A 25,241-nucleotide genomic window follows, 5' to 3' on the forward strand; every position below is an offset into this window, starting at 1 on the left:
TTAAATACCTTTTTCAATTCATTATAGATCATTTCCCAGAAAGCCTTAACCTTTGGGCACGTCCACCAAAGGTGAAAGAATGTTCCCTCAGTTTCTTTACATTTCCAACACTTATTGTCTGGCAAGTGATATATTTTTGCAAGCTTGACTGGGGTCATGTACCACCTGTATATCATTTTCATAATATTTTCTTTCAAGGCATTACATGCCGTGAATTTCACACCAGTGGTCCATAACCGTTCCCAGTCAGCAAACATAATATTGTAGCCAATGTCCTGAGCCCACTTTATCATAGCTGATTTGACCGTTTCATCCTGAGTGTTCCATTTTAACAGCAAGTTATACATTCTTGAAAGTACCTTGATTTTAGGTTCTAACAGTTCTGTTTCTAGTTTCGATTTTTCCACCTGGAAGCCTGTTTTTTTGTCCATATTAAAAACCTCCCTAATCTGACAATAGTGTAACCAATCTCGCACTTTATCCTTTAATTTCTCAAAACTCTGCAATCTCCATGTGTCTCCATCTTTTTCTAATATCTCCCAATATTTTGGCCACTTGGCCTCCATATTGAGTCTTTTCTGAGCCTTAGCTTCCATTGGTGACAACCACCTTGGGGTCTTATTTTCTAATAAATCTTTATATCTTGTCCAGACATTAAACACTGCTTTCCTGACAATATGGTTCTTGAACGCTTTATGAGCTTTAACCTTGTCGTACCACAGATATGCATGCCACCCGAACACATTGTTGAACCCTTCCAAATCCAAAGTATCAGTGTTCTCTAGAAGTAGCCAGTCTTTCAATCAACCAGCAGAAAGCTGCTGATTCATAATACAGTTTCATGTCTGGCAGGGCAAACCCCCCTCTTTCTTTAGCATCAGTTAATATTTTAAATTTTATTCTGGGCTTTTTGCCCTGCCAGACAAACCTAGAGATATCTCTCTGCCACCTTGGCTTACAATGTTCCTAACTTTGAGGTGCACCTTGAAGAGGAGAGGGCAAAACAGCAACAACAAACCCCAACTGAATGTGTCTGGAGAAGAAATCCTTTATTTTTTGTTGCATTGCTTTTAATGAGCGGGGCTTCACACTTTCCTGTTCATTACATATATACAGGGGCAACTATTTCTTGCAAGCAGAGAGTGCTGCAGGCTTATAGCATGTCTATATATTTAGCAAATATACATGTTGACCATGGAGGAGCAGACAAGAACCCAGAGAGTCACTGCTTTTCTATAAAGCAGTCCCATTGCTTCCAAAAGCATGGCCTATAAACACATGCCCCTGTTGTTGTTGTTTAGTCGTGTCCGACTCTTCTTGACCCCATGGACCAGAGCACGCCAGGCATTGTCTTTCTCTGCCTCCCACAGTTTGGTCAAACTCATGCTGGTAGCTTCGAGAACACTGTCTGACCATCTCGTCCTCTGTCGTCCCCTTCTCCTTGTGTCCTCAATCTTTCCCAACATCAGGGTCTTTTCCAGGGAGTCTTCTCTTCTCATGAGGTGGCCAAAGTATTGGAGTCTCAGCTTCAGGATCTGTCCTTCCAGTGAGCACTCCCATTGCTTCCAAAAGCATGGCCTATAAACACATGCCCCTACCTACCACAAAACTCAAGACTTGTGTTTGCAGTTGCCACTCATAAGTGCTTTTTCCAACCCAACCAGAGCATCTGGGGAGTAATCAGTACTCATTTGCAAGTAATCAAGTCAAAAGACACCTGGGTCTTCACTTATAAAAACATAATAAAATTTGCCATTACAATATAGTTTTAAGGTCAACAATCTGTTGTTTCTATCTTCCAAGCTTGTGCAAAAAGCTAAACATCTCTTTTCTGATAGCAATGGGAACTCACAGTGAAAGATCGCTCCTGACTTTCAAAGTCTGTGGTTGCGGTTAGAACGTGACTACAAAGATTGCATACTCAATCTATACCACCTTCCAGCTTGTTTTGAGTCATAGCTGCATGATTTTCTGAGAAACAAATATAGTTTTTTCTACCACAAAAAAGGACCGGATGAACAAACTATGATTTTATTGCTTTGATCATCAATTTTTTGCAATTTAAGCATCTTATACCATTTCTTGAAGTTTACCAACATGTGACTATGCCAAGCAAAAGAAACAGAACTTTCTGAAAGATAGCATTTAATAACTACTTGGATATTTCATTCTTTACTAAGGCAAGATATATCTGTAATAAAGGAAACAAAAGTAGCAAAAGAAATCTAAATAGTTTTTCATGCTACAGAAGAAATTGCAAGTGAAGCAAAATACATTATGTTTCAAAGAATATGCTGTGTTGTAAGACCTATTAGGGTGGCCTAGTCATTCCAAATGTATACCTGCATTACTTCACAGCCACATTTGACTCATTTAAGATTAACGACTTATTAATAGGATTAATAAGTCATCACTATATGGAAATAGAAGTACTGTTTAAGCAGCCTCACAGTTTCAGCTTGAATTTAGCTCAACAAGGAATGAAACTGCTGGAGAAATAAATCCTATTAATCAATCCACTAGAGTTATATATACACCTGTGCAAAAATGTATGAGATACCGTAACGTTTGAGGATCTACAGCAAAGAAAAGAAAAATCATGCAATGCATATTATAACTAAATTATATTAACTCAAAGAAAACTGTAGTGATCAACTCAAATGGAAAGGTGAAACAGTTTGCTCCTAGAAAAGGTTCCCCCTGCTTTGGCAATCTTTTGGGATTGCTATTAAATATAGGTGTAAATGTTTAATTTCTTTAAAGTAACACCTGCCATCAGTATAGGAAGTCATTTGTTGTTATGCATGTCAGATTTTGGCATGTGGAAGGGGAAGGACTGAGTCCCACATATCTCAGTGTTTTATATTTTGATATACACTATGCTTGGTTATGTGGAAGGAGTTCTTATTTCTTTATAAGTGGACTGGAGAACCAGCTTTTGTTTATCACTGCTGATTCGCCTCCTAACCGCTGTCACCAAAGATCTGTACTGTGCTGTTTACCAACACATTTATATTCCAGTAGGTATTGGCTAGATGTGGTACAAAATCAATCAGCCAAACGTCTTTTTATTAACAAAAGTGACAATATATTATTTATAAATTACAAAGATATGATTTGGTGAATACTATATTGCTTCTTTAAGACTAGCTTATATTTGCTGAAATAAGGTTACTATATCATTAAATGATAGCTAAGGGAGCTTCCTGATAAAACTTACTTCCTAACCGTATTTAACTTAATTGCTAATTACCTTTATTCCCTCTTCCACAGTCAGTCGCCCCACTAGGTACTATACACGTCAGCTGGTTTCCACCTCAGTCTACTTCAGTTCCACCTCAGTCTACTTCATGAACGGGTGCTTCGTTATGGATGGTGTGTCTTCTAGAAAAGAAGTGTAGACTGCCAAGGTCCCAAGCAGAACTGGAAATATTTCCGAGCAGGTAAAGGCATGGCATAGGGGGATACTGCTCTCTACCCTGCCGTCCAACCCACCTAAACAACAAAAGAGTTACTGTTGTTGAATAGTAGAATGACAGGCAGCAGTGGCTTCTGTAGTAGTAGGAATGATCACATAGGTTCTTTCCATTGTCTACCCCCAACCCCAGTTCACTGCACAGGCAGTTCATACAGCAACCCTCCAGCCCATGGGTAGGTAAACTAAGGCCCAGGGGCCAGATCCGGCCAATTGCCTTCTAAATCCAGCCTGCAGACGGCCCGGGAATCAGCGTGTTTTTACATGAGTAGAATGTGTCCTTTTATTTAAAATGCATCTCTGGGTTATTTGTGGGGCATAGGAATTTGTTCATTTCCCCCCCCAAAAAATATAGTCCGGCCCCCCACAAGGTCTGAGGGATAGTGGACCAACTCCCTGCTGAAAACGTTTGCTGACCCCTGCTCCAGCCCATTTTCTTTCTTTCTTTCTTTCTTTCTTTCTTTCTTTCTTTCTTTCTTTCTTTCTTTCTTTCTCACTGCTCATGTATCTATTGCTAACCAAAAAGTAACAAAGTAAAACAGGAAAGAGAAGAAGGTAAATGGGGACAAATACAAAAAAAGAGAAGAGGTGGGGAAAAGAAGAGTAGGGAAGGAAAAAAAGGAAAAAAGAAAAGAAACCCTCTTCATGTGCTACTCACATGTAGAAGGTGTGTTGAATGGGGGCTTGGGGCCATGCATATAGCCTTGCCCCAAAAATTATTCCACTACTCTTTCCCCCATATTTGCTATATATGAAGGCTTCCCACGTGATTCAGAATGCTGCAGCCTTGAGCCTCCATTCAACATATGTACCCTTTACATGCAAGTAACACGTGAAGAGTGCTCTGGCAGTTTTATTTTCAGTACCTTTCCTTACGATTCCTAACATGGAATTCACCCTTTTCAGCTATAAAAGAGGGGGTAGGAGTTAATTCTAAGAGGAGCATATGGGGAAGCTCACTCCCCTGACCCTACACATTACTTCCCCTTGCTCCACTGCTTTAACACAATTTCCCCCATTTCCGGTACTGGAGCCAAGCTGGAGAAAAGAAAAGATACGAAGATTGAAAGGAAACAGTTCTCATCCTTAGTTCAATTTCCCTTTATCTTCTCTCCAACCCCCATGCTATTTCATTTTAAGAGAAAGCAAACTCCTTATTACACTCCATATAGACCCAGTGGCACCAAAACTTTGTTCCTGTGGCATAAAACTCCCCCCCCCCTTCCCCACTTTTCTAAGTCTGTCCGGCTGCATGTTAGAACAGACCCTGGCACCCGGGTCAAATAGAGGAATGCCAAGCAAATTGTAGCAAGTGTGCAGACAGCAGGCTGTGAAGTAGATTGCTTGCTTGATCACTGCCACTTCAGATGGCTTTGGGGGAGGCTCCTACATGCAGCACACATTCCAAAACAGTGGCTTGTCATGTTGATTAAGAAATTTTCCCATTGCCATTGCAATCCGCAAACCTAGACAAAAAACCAAAACAAACTACTGTGGGGTGTCATTGTTTTTCTTTTTGTTTAAAAGAAATCCCCGCTGCATGGAAATAGCTTGTCACATAGAAAATACTGTCAAGGGTGTGTCTCGTCAACTGCCTAAGCTCCACACAGGTATTTGTAACACAACCGCATTCTCAACAGAGTTGTGTATAGTTCACCAACAGGGCTCTTAAACACAAGGCCACAGCAGTGTTTCTCCTAAGACCACGGATGGGGGATCTGTGGCTCTCCAGGTGATGTTAGATTGCACCCCAAATCCTCCCTGATTGTTGGCCATGATGGCTGGGACTGAAGGGAGTTGTGGAGCACTGTTACTTTCCCTTTATCAGCAACCTGATAAAGCAACAAGTGCCAGGATTAGACTAACTAATTGAAACAAATCACAATCAAGAAATTAAGCAGGGGAAAATACTTCATATCGCTCTTTCTCGATGCTAAAAAAAACCCGTTCCTGTTTAATTTCTTCCTGTTGATCTGCTGTTTGAGGCACAGGAGCAGGGCCAGGGGGGAAAAGGCAGCAATCCCGGGGCCATTGCATGAAATGTGAACACAAATACATGCTAGTCAGTAGCACTATTTACATAGTCAAGGAATGCCTGTGGAAAGAGGGCATGTGCCTCCCCCCAAGTCAACATCCGTATCCCTGCCAGTTCTACCTTCATTGAGCAACAAGGTATGATGGGGAATTATTGACACATTTGGCTTAGAATCTTCCTCATGAGCAGGATTCCTGATTGACTGGGTTCTTGATCATGAGGAAGATACTAAGGGCATCCAGGAGATCATGCAAAGAATTCCCCTATAGTAGTGGCTGGTAAAGGGATGCGGGTGGCGCTGTGGTTTAAACCACTGAGCCTCTTGGGCTTGCCGATCAGAAGGACAGCGGTTCGAATCCCCACAAGGGGTGAGCTCCCATTGCTTGGTCCCTGCTCCTGGCAACCTAGTAGTTCGAAAGCATGTCAAGTAGCAAGTAAAGGAAGTGCAAGTAGATAAATAGGTACCGCCCCGGCGGGAAGGTAAATGGTGTTTCCATGTGCTGCTCTGGTTTCGGTGTTCCGTTGTGCCAGAAGCGGCTTAGTCATGCTGGCCACATGACCCGGAAAAACTGTCTGCGGACAAATGCTAGCTCCCTTGGCCTGTAAAGCAAGATGAGCGCCGCAACCCCTGAATCATCTGAGACTGGGCTTAACTGACAGGGGTCCTTTACCTTTACCTTTTATTTTATTTATTTATTTATTTTAAATTATTCATTTTTCATTTTCGTTCATTACATACACCTCAAATTCTTAACATTTGCAATATATTCCTCCCTCCCTCCCCTCCAAGACTTTCCCCAACTCGCATTTCTGGTTTGTTTCTATTTTCACCTGCTTTGCTGTCTCTCAACAGAAAAAGTTATTAATAACGTAACATCAAGCCTTAAAAACATAAAAATAAAATTAAATACATCATATTATTTCACTATCTTCCAAACATTTTCTGATGCTAATAATGTGAATGTTTATTTAAATTACCTTTACCGTTTAATGGCTGGTAAGGTGGGGCAACGTTGCATACCTGCCTGCATGCCTGATGGAGGTTGAGGCAGGTAACTGAGAGATTGAAAGGCAAGGTGGTTGATGCAGTTCAGGCGAAGCTGTGGAAACAGCAGATTGGCTATGTGCTGTGCCATTCACGACCTACAGACTTTTGGCCTCAGTGCATGAAGACTGGGCACTACAGAGTGATGTGTGCAGCCCCATACCCTGAGCTACTCTTTAGGAAGCTGCCTTATGCAAGTAAGACCACTGGTCCATCCAGCTCAGTTCTGTCAGCTCCACTGACTGGCAGTGCATCTCCACGGTTTTAGAAGAACATAAGAAGTGGCTGCTGGATCAGGCCAATGCCCCATCTAGCCCAGCTTCTTGTTCTCAAAGTGGCCAAATGGATGCCTGTGGGAAACCAGCAAGCGGAATTAAATTTGATGCCCCCAGAAGGGACCCAACCCATTGACTCTACTTGGGCATTCAAAGAACGTACAACTAAGCTACAGTCTTTGAATGCCCAAACAGAGTCAGCGGGACCCTTCTGGGGGCACCAAATTTAATTCTGCACTGACAAAGACAGATACAGCTATTGTAATAAGGTACAGCTATTGTAAGACCAATGACTATTAGCTGCTCTGGACAACTGGTATGAGACTGGAAAGAGCAGGCTAGCAATAGACCTGAGCACATCTTTTCTACATTCCTGCCTATGATACTGGAATTTCCAGTAAGGACTTAACAGGTCCATAACCTAGGAGACCAGTTCAGCAGCAGCAGTACAAACTTCAGTTTTATATGTCATTTCTAGCAAAAACTCTTGCACCAAATAAATAAGAGAGTTTGCTTCCCTCTAGTGTTACAAAATGGAGTTGGTAGTAGTAACAGGCAAAACTTTCTCACTCCCCTCTCTCTTTCACACACCTGTAAGTTTTGTCCCAGGCTATATTCAGAGGGGCCCTCCCTATGATAATGCGTGTGTTTGTTGTTTGCTCTACTATTACAGCATAAAGGCCCTCAAGACAGCCAACAAACTCAATTAAAACAATATTAAAAACCAATGATACATCAACAATACCAATAATACAAAAGAAGAAGAAGAAAGCAGTTGCTACAATCTGCAACAGCATTCAAATATCAACCAATGAGGTCAGACTTGGCCAGGTCTCTAAAAAACAACAATGATGGCGCCTGAAGAATATGTCTAAGATTGAATGTTAAGAATATGTGTTGAATGATCAGTGTGCGAGTTTTGCCAATAAAGCAGGGCTGCATTATTAACCATGGGAGAAAGTGATTCTGGAAGTGGTTGACATGGGAAGATTTTCCCTCTATCATGAGTACAGTAATAAAAATATAGGGAACCACAAAAACCATATTTTGATAAAATAAAAAACTAATGTAGATTCTGCATAAAAGATCCATGACCAGAAGCCAGCATGAATCAGGTATCTTGTTCATGATCTTTTCTTCTGCAGCCTGTGGAGCCTAAAGATGGTGGGGTTCCTATGAAACCAGAGAAAAACTGCTGAAATAAAAATATATATAATTACGAAGATTTGAATGAAAGCATGGATTTTTATTTATTTATTTTTTTGCAGGGAAAGGGATTCCACGTGGAAGAGTTTAATTTCTGCATAGTGTTTTTTACAGTATTCATACCACTGTATACTGTTTTGATAATATAGTACAAACTTATTACTAAAGTGATTATTTGTTTTTTATAGGCATATATTCTGAATGGCAGTGATTTTGAGAATCTGTACACTGAATCTAAACAGGAATCTACTCTGAGTCTGAGCCGTTGGAGGTGATTTTTTTGAACCAATAAAAAATATGTTTGTTTGTGTTAGCTAATTACATAGCAGAGAATGAAGAAATCCTAAAGGATATACATTATATTATTTGTCAGGTGGGTGGGAAGGTACAACACATGAATGTGGGGAATCTTTCCTTGAGTACAGCTTTGCAGTGCAGACTTTGTACAGTAGTAAGCAATACCTCCAAATTTCCGTCACTTATCATTTGCACATTTCTTTCTGTGAAAAGCACCTGGGACAGAACAAATCTCTATAAATCTGCTTATTTTTGACACGGAGTGCTTCTTCCTCAAGCTTCTGTAGGCAACTATATTTACAAAGCCATACAGAGCTTTCTGTCTGTAAACCCAAACGAGTTATCCCAAAAAGCAAAGCGATTTGTCTATAACTTTTCTGTAGAACTGGAGGAAATTTGCAGACACAGTAGCTCATTCTGAGGTGTTGAATCCTACCAAGTTCCAAAAGGATAATGGCAGCATTTTTTGTTTTTGTTGTTTTGGAAGAGCAGTCTTTGCAGCAGGAATGGAGAAGTAGATTTGGATGGTTGGCTGGGTTCTTACCTCCCCCAACTCCTGTGATCTCTTTGTCAGGTGGGTGGGTCAACAGGTCACAATGTCAAGGAGCTCCCTCAGCTACATCTTGACTTGCCCCACACCTGGCATCACATATGATGTCAGGCATACGACAGGTGGGCATACTTTGGGGAAAGCAACCTTATGGCCTATTTAGGACTCCCACTGAGCCTGATTGGGCCAGAGGTTATATGCCACTGTTTTACAGTTTGGGGTTGATTTTTTAAAGGGATTTACTTAATATTCTCTATTGTTTTGTGGATAATTGGATAAAAATAGCACATGAGAACGATCCTGCTAGCTAAGAAACTTTCCAATTACAAACAAATAGATCTAGGGTCTTTTTCCTCTTCTTTTTATCTAGGCGTGTTTAAAATTGATTTTGTTTTTTAGAAGATGGGAAAGTTCTGAAGACTATTTGCTCCCATCCTTAGGGCTTTGTGGACAATGATTTTAGGAAATGGATAACTGACCTCACTGTTAAAAATCTATCTGCCCCTCCATTACAATAGACACACACACACACACACACACACACACACACACACACGTGTGTGTGTGTGTGTGTGTGTGTGTGTGTGTGTGTGTATACTTCCTGTTGATTGATTTTTATTTTTTTGCTGGACTTTAACCTTCTACTTCTGTTCACCTGTAGGTTATAATAATAAGTGATTATAATGTCTGTTGTCATCATTTTCTTCTTCTTCTTGAAAAACTGTTGGGGAATTTTGGGGAGATGGACAAATATAACAATTCAGTGGGAAATGTACTGTATTTTGCTTCCTTTGGTGTTTCCCCAACATGCACCAGCTGGAAACTCAGGGAAATTTGTGTTGCATTTTTACAAATTTTTAATGCCAAACATTGCTGAAGACCTAATTTTTCAGCAATGTATTGAGAACGAACCACACCCTGGCACTGTTAAAATGTAGCTTCCTTGTTACAGTTGCTTTATAACTGCCCCACTAATCTAAGCAGTGCAAATTTCTGCACTATGCAAATTATTTATTAATTGGCCACCCTGGGCTTCAACATGAGGCAAAAGACTTTTCAAGAAGGTCTTTAATGTTAGAATTCTAATTGAAGATTATTGGAACACCATACAGCAGAGACATTATGGAAGAAAGGGCAACAGGCCGATTTATATCCTCAAACTCTCCTTCCTGTGTTCCTTCATAAAATGCAAACATTCTCACTGTGTTTTAGTTCTTCAGGTGGCAAACATATTAGTTTGCCATGCAGTGGTCTGATTCTATTGAAGGGAAGGGAGCAGTTTGGTGTCCCGCTGAGTACCAGATAGTCTGACGTTCTCACTCATGGTGCTTCAAAAGCCCATTTTTTTTTTTAAAAAAAATAATATTAAAGATTTCTTAGTTTACAAAAATATGTGCATTGTCTCTTTTTTCAAGTTGCATTTTCTGCAGCATTTGCAAACCCTTCTTTGACACAGTTTCCATCTTCCTTGCAGGCAGAGCAGCACCTGAAGTGATGAAAGAAGGAAATTCTCAGGTGGATCAAGCAATATTTTAAGAGAAGGGCATTTCCAGAAGGTAGGCTGCCTAAGGAACAAAACGGGTGGCAGAATCCAAAATAATGCCTCTTGTAGGAACCCCCTTTTCTCATGCACATCTCTTCCTGGAGGTGCCCTCTCCTCCACTTTAGCTCCACAATGCTAAATAGACCATGATGGGAAGTGCCAGCAGAACACAGCCTACTATGTTTGATACCATGTACATGAAATGCTGTTTTGCACTAGACCAAGCAAAGTAATCTAGAAGAACTGCAAATCCCTAGTGCTGCCTGGCCCCATACTCTATACTAGATGACCCTCGCGGTCCCTTCAAACTTTACAATTCTATGATCTCACACATAATTAAAAAGACAATAACCACACACACACACACACACACACACACACACACACACACTGTTTTAAGGCCATAGATTGGTTAACAGCTGAAGGCCTGGTTTAAGACGAATGTTCTTGCCTAACATCTAAAGATATATAATGAAGGCACCCTGGGGAGAGCGTTCCACAAATGGGCTCTCTGGGCTGCCCATGCAGTGGGCACACAAAGAAGTGCCTCAGATGACGATTGCAGGGTCTAAATCTAGGTCTGTTCATATGGGGAGAGGCAGTTCTTGAGGTATTGGGGTCCTGAGCTGCAGAAGGTTTTATAGATCAAAACCAGCACTTCAAAGTGACCTTGGAAACTAATTGGCAGCCAATGCAGTTGGGCCATGACTGGTGTTATATTGGGTGGGTAGAATTCTGTTTTGACAGTGTTGGTTACAACCCTCTGCTCCTGAGACAAAAGCAATGGCAGATATAGGGTTTTGGAATTCATTGCCAATGTATGCCTGCTAGCTGATAGATAAGGCAAAAGGGACAGCTACGTGAAGCTCAACCTTTCATCTTGGATCAAATCAGTACAAGGAAACTCCAAAATTCCCACTCCCAAATAAAGGAAAACTATGTGGAAATGGAGTACAGTACTGAGAAAAGGACACATGGAAAAAACCTCAAAGACTGATTTCCGCTCTTTACCTCTATAAAACCATCAGACATTTTCAGATTAATCATCAAATTAAGAGGCAAGCATCTACACATCAAAGCCTAAGGTAAGACACTATCCAAGATGTATATCTATGCATTTGGCTTACTTTTCGGTGATTACAACATGCCTCCCTGCTTATATGCATATGCAGTTATACCATTCAGGCATTTGTATCTAGTTGATCTTGTTTGAAAGTTATTTTGCACCAGCAGCAATATGCTTCAACTGAGTGATGAGTATGCATGAAAAGCTCCAGGTAGCTGCTGTAAACTTACAGTGTTTTTTGACAGGCAAAAATAAAGGACTCACCTTCCAGAATTAGGATTGTAACTAACTACATGAGAGACCAATTTCTGGGTCAGGAATGCTATGAGATTATGCTACAGTGGAATTGGTTTCTGTATCTATTTTCACAATTTATAAACCAGTTAAATGCTATCTGAATGTGCACATCAAACTGTAAAAATAGTGATCTCTATGCCTAGGACTTGCTGATCAGAAGGTTGGCGGTTTGAATACCCGCAACAGGGTGAGCTCCCATTGCTCGGTCCCAGCTCCTGCCAACCTAGCAGTTTCAAAGTACGTCAAAGTGCAAGTAGATAAATAGGTACCACTCCAGTGGGAAGGTAAATGGTGTTTCCGTGCACTGCTCTGGTTCGCCTGAAGCAGCTTAGTCATGCTGACCACATGACCCGGAAGCTGTACGCCGGCTCCCTCGGCCAATAAAACAAGATGAGCGCCGCAACCCCAGAGTCGGCCACGACTGGACCTAATGGTCAGGGGTCCCTTTACCTTTACCTTTACCTTTATGCTATGATATCTAAAATTTTAGTTTTCACTAAATAGGATTATGCTATACCTGGGTATTAATAGATCTATCTCCACAAATTCATCCACAAATCTTTAAAAATGATCTAATGTTAGTAAAAAAAACAACAACCCAATTTTCTGTTCCTTTTAATTCTGTACCATAAGGTCAATAATTACTTCTTTTGGAGTAAAATGAAATTATATGTTTATTAATTTCATTCTTACAGTGTAGCAACAAAATATTTCCCTCTTAATCTTTTAATCCATCTTTTTTATTAATTAATTTATTAATGATTACATTTATCAACCACATTTTAGTCAAGATTGGCTTTCAATAAAATTTTCAGGTATTTAAATCCAATATAACATAAGATGCTTCAGATACATGGATGGCTGTATGGCAGTTTCTGCAATACAAGGATGAGGAGTCAGTGGCCCTTCATATGTTATTGGACTCCAACTCCCATCATCCCCAGCCAGCATGATCAATAGTAAGGAATGATAGGATTTGGAGTCCAGCAACATCTGGAAGGGTTGAGGGTCTCCAATCCCTGTTCAAGTCCCTAGAAGTTGGTGACATGGTCCTGGATGCGGGTTCCTCCTTCAAAGGAAGGGTGAGGAGGGAGCTGCAGGTGGCAAGATTTTGGTTTTATCAAGTGGACTAATCAGAATTGTAGTGGGTAATTATCAATTAATATAAAGGTGCTACAGTTTTTCACCTCTAATCCTCCACTAATATTTCCTAACACTGAGTTCTGAAGCTGTGTTCAATACACACTCACCTGAAAATAAGCCCCACTGAGAGCAGACACTCTAAGACACTATGTCATTGAGCTGCTGGCTCCAGGGACCTTTCTACTGTGAACTCAGTTTTTTATCTTATAAAGTCAAAGTCAAGTTTGCAACCTTTTCCTGTATATATGTGTGGTAAGGCCAGTGATTCATAAAATCACAGAACCATAGAATTGGAAGGGGTGCCAAGGATCATCTAGCCCAATCCCCTGCAATGCAGAAATCTCAACAAGGCATCCACAACAGCCAATATTTGTAAATATAAACTAACTAACTAACCAACCAACCCTAACAGGCTTCACCTTGCACTTACTTACTTACTTACTTACTTACTTAATAAAATGTATATACAGTACTGCTTGATTGTAGAAAAAAATCTCAAAGCAGTTATCAGCAGCAGTTGCATATTCATTGGTTTTCAACCTACCCAGCCAATTTTTTTTCCTGCTATTGGATATCTTATTTCTGCTCCAGAGTTCTGTCCAGAAAGCACTACTATTGCACTGTAAAATATAAAGGGAGAATATAAAGGGAGAAGTTGCAGATAGCGCATGGTGAAAATAATAAAACAATACAAGAAGTTCCACGTCTGGATCAGATTAACATCTGACCCACTTGTGACCAGTCATGTTAAAAAAAATTGAATATTATTATTATTATTATTAGCACTTCACAGATAATGCATGAAGCATAATGCAGAGGCAAAATAATTCAAAAACATTTCCCCTCTTAACAGGAACGCACTTTAGCCACCCAGAGGTTCTTCATTCTCCAGACTATGCAAGTCTTTTTCAGCCTCTTTCTCTATCTCCTGCTGCCGCCTGTTTTGGGGGACAGGTTTTTCCAGTTTGGACCTTGCAGCATTTCAATGAATATTCATGAAATCCGGGATGGCTTTGGTACAATTAAAAAGGTCATTGTAAGTATTGTTCTTTTCTCCTTCTATCACAAGAGCCAATCTCTTGGAAACTCAGTGCAGAGCACATATGGAAGCCAACACGATAATGGTTTGCCTGCATTACTCCTTGAGTTGAGCATTTACAATTCACAAAGGTCCAAAAGTCTTGATAGCTGTGGGAGCGGGGATGACTTTTAAGAGCAAGAAATTGGAGGAAAGATTGACAGCTCTGAGTGTATTCAGTAGGTTTGTGTCAAATATTCTCTTTGTTAGTATTTATGTCAAATGTAGTACTCATGGCACAGCTGAATGGGTTGTGGCAAAATAAATCCTCACTTTGCCAAATACTAGAATCATTTCATTGCTTCCTTGGCATCATTTTATTCACTTGGCACATGCTTACAGTTCCTGGCAATATTTTCTTTCTTCCTCATTTCCTTCACAGCTTTCATTGACCCACCTTACAGTTAAATCCAATTGATTTTGCTTCCAAATGTCCACAATGGCATTGCATTAGATATCATCATCAAATTCACACGGGCCACCACAAACAATAGGATTAAATTCACACGGGCCACCACAACCAAATGTATGCAAATGAGAGTGAGGACTGTGAGGGAAAAGAAGAAATTGTGAACATTAAGTATAGCATTAATAGGGCTGTCATATGTCCCAGACATTACCAGGATTTCAAAGGTGGAATTGATGTCTGGGAGGGGGATTTTTGAAAGGCTGTGCTCAACTATCGGGGTGTCCTGGTTTCTACTTTTTGAAATATGGCAACCCTAGCATTAAGAGAACATGGGTGTGTTTGCAAAAAATGCCAAAGCATGAGGAAAATAAGGGGCGCTTTTCAACCCTGGTGAAAAAGAAAACAAAGCATGGCTGTTTTGGTATAGCCACAATTAATTCAGCATAGAGAGAACTTCTAAGTTGCGTGTAGGCTAATAATATCCATATATTTAAAAGACAATCACCAGTAAGATAACAAGTGATTGTTCTATTTTGCCACTGAAGACAGGACAAGAAGCAACACCAGCAAACACAATTACTGCAAATGTTTAATTGCTAAACTGATCCATGAGTTGATTTGGAAAACTGAATTGTGGATGTAGGTTGAATGGGTTTAAACTAAATTAGATCGCTCAAATAAAAAAATTAGCTGGCTGTCCTAAATTTACCTAGAAGGAACTAATGGGACCTTCATATGAGTAAATGTGCTTAAAGTTATGTTGTAAGAAACATTTCCCCCTGCAGAATTTCTTCAAATTTCTTGAAGAAAGTAGAGTCTCTCAACATTTAAAAAGTCAATGTAAGAAGTTTCAGTAGAATTACTCTCACTATTGTGCAGTTTGGGAAAGAAAAGGGTGTTGAATTTAAAGAATTGATCTGAAGTTTTTCATCTTTAAGCATACCAGTTTGAAATTTACGGCAAACCCAGATGACCATTACCTCATATATTCTTGGCTGGGTGCTTGTTTGCTAGATCAAAAATGTTTCGTTTCAATCAATTCAGAAACTCAACTTTAGCAATCACATTTTATCAGTTCCCATAAATCTTTCCACTCCGAAAGCTGTTTCATTAACATTTGTAGCAATACCATCCAATGATCGGTGTGGCAAAAAGCACATAATCAGACTGGATCGTCTCTCTTCCCTATTTAGCAAGCCAGAGATCCTATCAGAACAGCAAGCATTTTGCACCCACATTCTCTGCATAACTTTCAAGTAAGTGCTACTAGTTAGAATATCTCTTTGCAATTTCTGTAGCAAAATGATATCACTATTAATATATTTGAATCAACTTGTGGAAAGCAAGCAGATTTTGATTTAAAAGAACATTAACAATCACACGGTTCATGCTACTTTAAACAGTTCATTCTACTTTTGTCTGAAACTCCCTTGCCATCTCTGTTGCCCTTGGCTGGTTGAGTTTAGATATCTGTTGTAAGTCTGCATGAGCATTTTATTTAAAATGGAAAGGCAGGATATAAGGGATTTTAGAAAGAGACTACAAAGGCTGAGGAGACTACAAATGCTGTACGTTTCTTGAATGGTATGGCTTTAGATGGGTTGAAATGCCATGCTGAATGTTAAGTTGCTATTCTGTGCAGAGTGTTGCTGTATATGTCTTCTAAACAAATAAGGCAGTTCTATGCATCTACACTGAGAAGTAAGCCCTATTGGCTTTACTTCCGGATAAATGTATTTGGAATGCTTGTAGTCCCAGGTCCATTTAACGGTGTAAGACCTACTGCTGATGTGTAAACCATGTTTAAGGCTATTTTAGGATTGGTCAGCTTTTGGAGGGGGGCAAAAAACCTTGTAAATGCTGTAGGTGGGTTTTGTTTTGCTGATATGCCAGCATTCCCAACCAAGAAATGCATCAATTGGAAACTGATGTGTTGCTGGAGGCATTGGTTTTGGAAAGTGGCCTTAGATGTAGATCTGAGCTGCTTCCCACAACAGCATGATTTATTTATTTTTACTCTTTAATTAATTAGTTCAACCTGCATTAATCTGGCAGTTCCAGTAGTACAGGACTCTCCACTGGCTGATGGGAAACACTGCATTAATGTAACAACAAATGCTTTAAAATAATGTTTGCATCCACTCATTGGATACAATGGGCTTGACTAAGTTAAGTCTATTGGATTTAGTGGGTCTACTCTGCAGATGACTAAGCTGAATACAACCCATTGTGATATGATACAAGTTCGCCTGCTGGGGGGCTGGGATGGTGGGAGCAGGATATAAGCTTTTATCAGTTTTCCTTCCTGGTGTGTGGGAAGCCTTTTCTCAATGCAAATTTGCCTAAAGGTTCTGAAAAATCTACAACTGCCATTGTCTGGAAGCTTTGTCTTACGGTGTTTAATAAATCCAAACTCTCTCCCTGGAGATTTTAGACAGCTGTTGCCTTGCTCGTAGCATCTTAAGATTTTACCTGGACAAAGTCTTCAGGCACTGTGAGACAGGAAGTCTTTACATCAATCGGAAAATCAGTGGCATAGCCAACTCCTTCCTCAGCATAGAGAAGAAATTCAGAGTGTGTGTAAGTCACATGTTAGTTTTGTGGAAGTTATCATATTTCCATTGCCCTGAATGTTTATTAGGAAGGGATGTAAATTAATCTGATTAATCTTCAGATTTGTTCATTACGATACTGTTGCCTTCTTTAAGTTATAGAATATGAACCACGTGAAAGGGTCAGTTTTCTTTGGAGGAGACACTGTCAGAGTACTGAGTGGTGTTTTAAAGATATTATGCGATAGATAATGCCTAATGTAGAGAATTAGCAGGAATGTGCAGAGAAGTATACAAGCAGGCAGTTCTCGCCCCAAAGTCGAACAACTACCACAGAGCATTACTGAAATAAAGATAACAATTGAGGCCTGCCACAGAATATTTTAGCGTAACTGCCATACTCACAAGAGCGGTTCATTCAGGGTTGCAGCTGGCCATTACACACAAGCAGGGCAAACTCCTTACCCTCTACCTCAGTTTTCTGTTTTTTTCTTTTCCATTAAAAGGTGAATCTATCTAACTTACATTTACAATATATGAACTGAAACACAGCCATCCTTTGAATTTTGCACTGAAGAAGTGTGCATGCACACGAAAGCTCATACCAATAACAAACTTCGTTTGTCTCTAAGGTGCTACTGGAAGGAATTATTTAATTTTGTTTAGACTTCTCCAAAGTTTGCATTGTAGTTCTCTTGTCAAGTAACATCTATAAAAATGCACACACAGTGGTAAAGTTTCCATTAAAATGCTAATAATAATAATAATAATATAATAATAATTTTTAAAAAATTATTTATATCCCACCCTTCCTGGCCAGGACTGGGCTCAATATGGTGAAAATATGGTACAAAATGCATTATTTTAGAAGGAAATGTTCTGCAAAATTGTGTATATTAAGCAAAATTATATACAAACATATATATATATATATATATATATATATATATATATATATCAGGAGAAATTTGCACTATCTAATGAATTTTCATGAGGACTTCTTTTTAAAAACAAACAAACAAGCTGATATAGAGATCTGAATTTAAGAATAGAATTATTTTTTCCATAGCCCCACTTTGGTTCTGTTTCCATCAGCCACCCAAGTCCACTATTAGTGGTAGTGATGGATTCACCGTATGTAGTACAGTCTGATAAAACGCAGCTGACGAAACTGGTATGTCCCAAACCTCTACTGAATTTTATTATGCCAATGGGTATTCTTACTATAATTTCCCAGCAGGATGAAAATATGTGCAACTGTGGGGAAGAGGCAATAAACAAATATCATCAGATCATCAGAAACTATGAGCAGGTAAACTGATTGGACTGCAAGCTGAACTTTAAAATGCAATAGAAATGGTTATTGATTATGATATTAATCTTAACAACAAAAATAAAGACAGCAGGTGACTAAAGGGGAATGTTTACATCCCACCCCAAAATGCTAATGTACCACCCCAAAATGCTTTTGTTATTGACCAAGTTTTCATGTTAATTAACTTCCAGATGGATGTTACACTCGCTGCTATGAAAGCCCTTGGAGAACTGGATATCCTGCTAAATTGGCTGGAGGCATATTAGAATCAGAATCAGTATTCTGTGTTGCATAGTCCATTCTAGAGATTTAAGGAGATAAAAGTGGGCACTTCACTAGTGGGCACTAGATGGGAGGCTTTGAAAAACACCTGGGTGCCCATTAGACTGCCACGTGGTTGAGCAGGCACACGTCAATAGACCCAATTCCCCCCAATGCTTTAAGTTGCAAAGCCCTCTTGTGCCTTAAAGAACTGCATAGGGTGCTGGGCTTGAAGGATGCACACACACAGCCCCTGTACTTGAACAGGAAGGGTTTGACTTTAGCAGCAGGACTGCTATGGGTCTTCCAAAGTTCAGTTCTACGGAGTTAGCTTTGGGGACAGCACCTCTGCTCCAGTCAGGTAGCACTTTCCTACATTCTCTTTGCTCATCTGCGAGTCAATTGCACCACCTCTCGAATCATGCAAGACTTTCTACAATTAAATGAGCAGCAAAACCAAATCAAATCACATCTTGTTGTAAAGCATATGTGCTCTTGTCTTGGACAGCTCCCATTTCTTTCCACAAGACCTAGGCAGGAGTCGTACTGAGTAGATTGCCAGTGCACCCATCCATTGTTAAATGAGGAGGAGTCAGGCAAAACATATTGTTAGAAACAAAGCATTTCAAGCTACATTATGGATAGTTTTTCTCTTCCAGTGAGCTTACATCGAAAACAGCAGCAAGAACCCAACTCTGAATAGGTGATTGCTGTCTACATATTTCCCCCCGCATGTCACAATTATTTAAAAACATTCTCATGGATATCAACAAGTATTATGCTGGAAGCACATTCATTTCTGTTAAACTTTAACTATTCCTAAAGCAGGTTTCAAAATATCTATGATCTGATGACAAAAGTTATGCATATGAAGACAAGGTTCCAGAACAGAACACTCCCAACACAAAAGCAACCAGCTCATGTAGGGACCCCTGGCACCCGTTGTAGTGCTTATATATGTGGAAGGGGCTTTGATTCAGAGAGCTGAAAAGGCAGTAATATCTCTTCCTTGAGATTTCATGAAATTCTTCCCCACACCCTTCCTTCTACTGGAGAAGAATGCTATCCAGGTATCACATTTCTGCCGGTTTGCAGAGGACAGTGGGGGGAAAAAATCAAGCCAATTGTTTGGATTTCAGGACTGTTGCAAGAGTTCAGTTTGTTCAAAACATGTCTGCTCTTGAACACCTTTCACTCATTTCAAGAAGTGTGTATATATGTTCTTGGAAGGCTGCATGTGTTCATGGTTAGACATGTCCAGGCCACAACTCCCTATCATTTTGTTTTTATTAATTTGTGCATTATTGTCCCTTGCTATCCTGGAACTAGTATTTTTCACATGTTGGCTGTATATATACATATCTTTCACTGAGCGTTAGGATGTGGGATTCTAAAACCCAAAAACAAATATAGCCATGAACCCCAATTACTTTGATATAATATGCAGGAAAGGAAAGGAAAGGAAAATATTTGTGGCATAGCTCAATTTATGGTAAGTCAGAAACAGAAGATTGGAGAAGTATTTATAGTGAATGGGTGGATATGTGCAAAATCAGCTTGATTTTGTAAATGAGAACAACTCTGGCAAAGAAAGGAAAAGAGGGACAATTATGCTAGATATGGGGAATTGAAAGATACTTTTGTCCTATATGAAATACCTTGGGAAGGCTGCTACCAGTTCAATAACGCACCAACTTTTATATGAAGAAATTTGGAAATGCTAATTGGGGCATGTCACATAATTAATTGCAGATAACACAAACTATCCATTGTATCTCCACATGCAACACACTAAAAGAAATCATCTCCATAGAAAATGGAGCAAATAGGTAAACTGATTGTAGGAACCAAATATAAGCTATTACTGGTAAATCTTGAAATATTAATATTTAGATTAGATTAGTTCATCATGGAACAGGCTTTGATCCAGCAGATGCTCCCAGCAGAAGAAGAGATGGTAATGTTCCCTCTTCCTGCCCACCACCACTTCCCACACTGTTTTGAAGAGTGCCCTAGTCCTCCAGAGCAGCTTTTCAGATGGCACAGGGGCTGCACTAGGAAGCAGGAAGCAGTGAAAATTGCCTGTATAACTCTTCCTTCCTGTAGGAGTGTCTTATGAGCAGAGATCTGCTCCTGGGAATTCTGGATCCCAAGCTTATAAATTTAAGGCTGCTATCACTAAGCAGTGCATACTTCGAAGAAAATATGCTAGGGTTTGAATGTGAGGGATGTAGCCCTATCACCAAGAGCCTAGAATAAGTTCCACTGAAGTAAGGCAGACTTGCTTTTGAGTAAACATGCATAGGATTGTGCTGTAAATATATTAAAGACTGTGAGTTTTCATATACTACAAAGCTGAGACAAGGAAGTCTCTTAATAAGATCAACTTCAGTTGGGACAAAAACAAAACATCTGATGGACCAATTCCACCTGTTAATTATACAGTACTTATACAGCACAATTTTCTGCATATAATTTATATAACTATAAATTATATATTGTTTCACTACTGCCATTCATGAAAGCAAGGTGGTGTACAAGGTCCACTTTGAAGTGCAGCTGTGCTCAGTAGGGCTTTCTCCCTACTAAATGTGTTTAGGATTACAGCCATAATTACACAATGCATTTGATTTTAATGCAATTAAATGCTATACATTACTGTACTTGTCTTGAAATAATACCTGCTGTATTACTCTTTGTATTGCTAAATGGATGATTGTGTGTGAGAAACACATTTTTTTGTGTAATCTACTCAAACAATATATTTCCAAAATGTTTCACATTCAGAAAACATTTAGTATTGACCTGAGCTTCCCTGAATTCTCTTGTTGTGGCAGGAGATACAGCAATAAATTTGCATCTAGCACTAATACTTTGGTGAGATTTACTTTTTTTTTTTTTTTTGCAACTTAATACCATACATTTTACACAAATTTCTCTGTTTCATCTTACGGGGGTCTATGTGATATTTGTATAATGAAGTATACAAAAAGAGGAATCCTTTCCACTCCAACACAGTTCTCCAAAGGTTTCCTTCATCAGGTTATGCCAGTTGGGGGCTCTGAGACAACACAGCTTTCTTAGAACTGGGAAAGACAACTTCTCAGGATAAAAAGCACTGGCAAAGACAGCTTTTGTCAGTGACTGAAAGGAGCAGGTTTTCACAACCAACCCTACACTTCAAAGAATATGATCATACTAAACACCACATAACCACACACAAAATGTATTCAATCACTTCAGAACTCCTCACAACATGTTACAACTCTGTCCTACGGGTGAGGTTAAATATGTGTATAAGAAATAAAATGAGGGAATGAAGCTTTCACCCTAGCAGTCCCCTGCCTCGCAGCCTTACAGAATCAGAAACAAAATGTATAAAGATGAAACCAGCCTCTCCCCCAGTCTTCCGCATCAAAACCTATCGCAAAACAACACAATGCTTTTTTTTTACTTAGAAGTAAACCCTAATGTCTTAAATGGGGCTTACTCCCGGGTAAGTGGGTATCAGCAAGAGTTTCAAGTCCTTTAAAAGATTGGACACCATAATATCCCCCGCAAGAAGCCCACCAAAAACTCCTTACAATGCAAGCTGCTTTTATGCTGAGGTGAAGCTACCTTGCTGATCCTTTTGGCTGGAAAGGCAGGAGGATATAAACATGCTCAATAAATAAATATTTATTAATAAATAATGTCAACACCAACACTACAACATTTCATGAAATACTACAAACTGCAAGTGCAATAGCCATGAACACTGGCTGATAATTATTTAGTACTGTGCTGAATCATTTATGGGGTTAGAGGTGGAATGTTCTGCTTGTAGAAATGCCAATTTTCACCCATTACTTCTCCCCCGTGCTGTCCCAAACATAAACCCTGGAGAGTTGAGGGACTCTCTGGGACATTTTTTAGTTAGTGATTTACTAACTAAATCACTGCGCTAGATCAAATGACGTTTGTACATACCTGGGTCTGACACATAAATCATGTTAAGAAGAGTAAATGTTCGCTTGTACCCAATGTAGCACCAAGTAACTGTCCCAACAGTGCGAGGATTTATGACTCCACAATAGGACTCCCCCCTCTTTCCCTTGCAAGTGCCCCAAGGCCTCAGAGCAGACCAAATTTGCTCTGAAGGGTTGAGGGGAAACCCAGAACAGATTTAGGGATGCATGAAAGGAGGAGACGAGGGAAGTTGAATTGCACATGAGATGGTTACATAGTACTACAAGTTATTGTCAGGTGTCAAATATAGATATCCAATATCAGATATTGGAGCATTTGGCAGATATTCAACATCAGTGCTAGTGGATGAAGCTTTTGGGGGTTCACAAAATTAAATTCATTTCATCTCCTCTGTGTGGCCCATTCTCGTGTCCAGCCTTTTCCTAGTCTGTCTTATCGATCCAATCCAGTAGGATGTCGAGCTCCCCAAGGGCTTTAACTGCTGCAGAGTGTGAGTCCATCTGAAAAGGAACAGGAAAAGATAAACTTTCCAAACAACCAGTGTGAATACTGGATAACAAATGACATATCTCTGGTGTCTCCTGCATTACTTCTGTAGCTGCTTGTACAGCAAGATTTAACAGAAAATTATGTAAGTATGGGTACCTTAACAGGGTAAACAGCAGCTTCTGCAGGATTGGGGACAATTTATATCAGTGCAAGGGGGAAATTTTACATTCTCAATCCAAAGTGTCCTCCTTCCTTGCTGACTTGCTTTTATTTTCTTTAAGAGACAGAAGATCCAATTATGGCTCTCTTCATCTGGTTCTGCCATGGTTCAGATTAGCATGAGCCAACAGTGTGATATACCAGCAAAAAAAGCTAATGCTATTCTACACTGCATCAACAGAAGTACAGTGTCCAGACAGATCCAGGGAAGTCAGAGTACTTCTCTATTCTATCTTGGCCAGGCCACACCTGGAATACTGTGTCCAGCTCTGGGTGCCAGTTTGAGAAGAATATTGACAAGCTGGAATGTGTGCAGAAGAGGGCGACCAAGATGATCAAGGGTCTGGAAACCAAGCCTCATGAGGAATGGTTGAGGGAGTTGGGTATGTTTAGCCTGGAAAAGAAGAGACTGAGATATGATAGCCAACTTTGAATATCTAAAGTGCTGTCACATGGAAGATGGAGAAATCTTCTTCTCTCCTGCTCTGGAGGGTATGACCTGAACCAATGGATTCAAGTTACAAGAAAGGAGATTCCAACTAAATGTTGGGAATAACTTTTTGACAGTAAGAGCTGTTTGACAGTGGACTCTTGTGGTGGACTCTTCTTCCTTGGAGGTTTCTAAGCAGAGGTTGGATGACCATCTGTGATGGGTGCTTTAGTTGAGATTCCTGCATTTGCAGGGAGCTAGATGACGCTTGAGACTCCTTCCAACTCTACAATTCTATGGTTCTATGAAAGATGCTAGGTTGCCAGCTAGGCTTGGGAAATGCTGTGCTTGTTTTTCTGAGCAAGCCATGAAGACAGTTTCTGGAGTGACACAAAAGGGTTCCAGTCAGGCTGGTCTCATGCCAAATGTCAGTTCAACACCAGACTCCTGCAACCCACTCAAGAGAGCACCTGCATTCTATTAGCTAAATTGCAAAGTGAAAACACATTTACCCTCTGAAACTGATTCAGGATTTGTTCATATCTTTGATTGGCTTCCTTCCCACAGGAGCATGTTGTGACAGTATCCTGAAGGAAAATAATGTATTAAATAAATTATGTTTAGACATATTTCTTCATGTATATTGTGTTCAAACATATATCTTCAAGTGGAACAAGATTCACAGTACTGCTGAGCTGAATGCAAAAACAAATGCTGAATTACTAAATTATCGTGTTTGGTATGTGAGCACGTCTATTCTCTACTTGTGAAAAATATGTGGTGAGATCCATTTAATAAAATATGGGAAAGAGGGTCTGCAGAAGCAGTTTCTTCCTAGTCTGCTGTAACCACTCATGCATGTAAGTGCTGTACAAAGCTAATTGGTCATCAAATGCCACGCCAGGCAAAGGAGGAAGAAAATGTAGTAATGAGAACATCAAAGAGATATATTATTTGACACTACTACAAAGGCTAATGAAGAAATGGAAGCTTTTGGCACTTTACTGAAGACCAATTTTAAATTACAAATCTGAATTTAGGTTTACTGAATGCATGTTATTAAGACACAAAACCCATTTTTAATATATATCCTAGAATCATTCTTGCAGATGGAGTTGATATCCATGTACATAACTGAAGTTGACAAGGGACTGGCATCTGACACGCTATCTGAAGTTTTTCAGAGTTAAAGCCATTTTATCAGCTGTGCTACATCTGTGTATGTAATTATTTTGTTTTTGCTTGTTAAATCCACCGCTTATGACAATTCTATGAGGGTGGCAAGTTTTCTGCATGGAGCTTGCACTTATTTCAACATTTCTCTAACACTTTGAAACAGGGTTTCCTTCTAAACATACTTTTCCCCCTGCCCCAGAACCAAGCTCAATTCATTTATTCAAACTTGCAGAGATGCTCATGTGCAGCCATTTGTGGCCTCATGTCAAGACCTATATATTAGGGTGAAGGAATATTAGAGGGCTTTATAATGTAGGAACGCCCCCCCTTCCTTTCCCCACATATGCATGTATAGGGTTGGCATATGTCCAGAATTTTCGGGACATATCCGGAATGTAGGCAGCAGCAGTG

The 25,241-nt window shown here is 39.8% G+C and overlaps 1 protein-coding gene across 11 annotated transcripts; it reads left to right on the top strand.

The window, feature by feature from the left end:
• The first annotated feature begins 3,331 nt into the window (after positions 1 to 3,331).
• LOC144327819 (interleukin-20-like) lies at positions 3,332 to 24,283 on the top strand. 11 transcript variants are annotated; one of them, XM_077929029.1, is made up of 10 exons: positions 3,332 to 3,443; positions 7,504 to 7,646; positions 8,225 to 8,307; positions 10,358 to 10,439; positions 11,455 to 11,511; positions 13,786 to 13,968; positions 15,613 to 15,675; positions 16,847 to 16,999; positions 18,209 to 18,283; positions 23,287 to 24,283. In XM_077929029.1, exons 6-10 carry the CDS (start codon positions 13,828 to 13,830, stop codon positions 23,557 to 23,559), a joined length of 705 nt encoding a protein of 234 aa, XP_077785155.1. In that variant the 5' UTR covers positions 3,332 to 3,443; positions 7,504 to 7,646; positions 8,225 to 8,307; positions 10,358 to 10,439; positions 11,455 to 11,511; positions 13,786 to 13,827; the 3' UTR covers positions 23,560 to 24,283. The 11 variants fall into 11 exon arrangements, with proteins under 11 accessions (XP_077785155.1, XP_077785154.1, XP_077785158.1 ...); XM_077929028.1 differs by lacking the exon at positions 7,504 to 7,646; XM_077929032.1 differs by lacking the exon at positions 7,504 to 7,646 and having other exon boundaries at positions 23,293 to 24,283.
• Positions 24,284 to 25,241: the final 958 nt, after the last annotated feature.

The sequence above is a fragment of the Podarcis muralis genome, chromosome 5 (genome assembly GCF_964188315.1).
Source record: "Podarcis muralis chromosome 5, rPodMur119.hap1.1, whole genome shotgun sequence".
In the NCBI taxonomy this organism is placed as follows: domain Eukaryota; kingdom Metazoa; phylum Chordata; class Lepidosauria; order Squamata; family Lacertidae; genus Podarcis; species Podarcis muralis.